Source organism: Pygoscelis adeliae, unplaced genomic scaffold (genome assembly GCF_000699105.1).
Source record: "Pygoscelis adeliae isolate BGI_AS28 unplaced genomic scaffold, ASM69910v1 Scaffold226, whole genome shotgun sequence".
NCBI classification, from domain to species: Eukaryota; Metazoa; Chordata; class Aves; order Sphenisciformes; family Spheniscidae; genus Pygoscelis; species Pygoscelis adeliae.
The window spans coordinates 1,888,981-1,889,603 of NW_008824983.1; the positions used below are offsets into that span (position 1 = coordinate 1,888,981).

Below are 623 nucleotides of genomic sequence, written 5' to 3' on the forward strand. Positions count from 1 at the left end.
CCGCGCGCGCTCCCATTGGCCGCCCCGCCGTCAGCTGCTCCTATTTTCTGCTGTCGCTTTTGGCGCTCGGCCATCCAGAAACAAACCACTTCGATGACTCCTAATAGTTATCGCCAGATGTACTAATACACAACAAATCACGGTCCGGGAGAGGGGGAGAGCAAATGAGTTCCTATTTCGTGAATCCCACTTTCCCGGGGAGCCTGCCCGGGGGCCAGGACTCTTTCCTCGGGCAGATTCCCCTTTACCCGGCGGGCTATGATGCTCTCAGGCATTTTCCGGCTTCGTACGGGGCAAGCAGCCTGCAGGACAAGACTTACACCTCACCTTGTTTCTACCAACAGTCCAACACCGTCATTGCTTGCAATCGGGGTTCCTATGAGTACGGAGCCTCTTGTTTTTATTCGGACAAGGAAATCGGTAGCGCCTCTCCCTCCGGCAGTGGCAAACAGAGGGGGCCCGGGGACTACCTGCACTTTTCCCCCGATCAACAGTACAAATCCAGCGGCGTCCAAGCCAAAATTGTAAATGACGAAGGCACCGACCGGAAGTACACGAGCCCTGTTTACCCCTGGATGCAGCGGATGAACTCCTGCGCTGGTAAGGCATTTCGATGTAATCGG

At 55.7% G+C, this 623-nt stretch overlaps 1 protein-coding gene across 2 annotated transcripts in view; it reads left to right on the forward strand.

Annotated features, from left to right (window-relative positions):
• Positions 1-60: 60 nt before the first annotated feature.
• Positions 61-623, forward strand: part of HOXA6 (homeobox A6) — a 2,244-nt gene continuing 1,681 nt past the window's right edge. For both annotated transcript variants that reach the window (XM_009325710.1, XM_009325711.1), the window contains exon 1: positions 61-600. In XM_009325710.1, the coding sequence (XP_009323985.1) occupies positions 165-600 (436 nt within the window). In that variant the 5' untranslated portion in view covers positions 61-164. The remainder of the gene's footprint in view (positions 601-623) is intronic.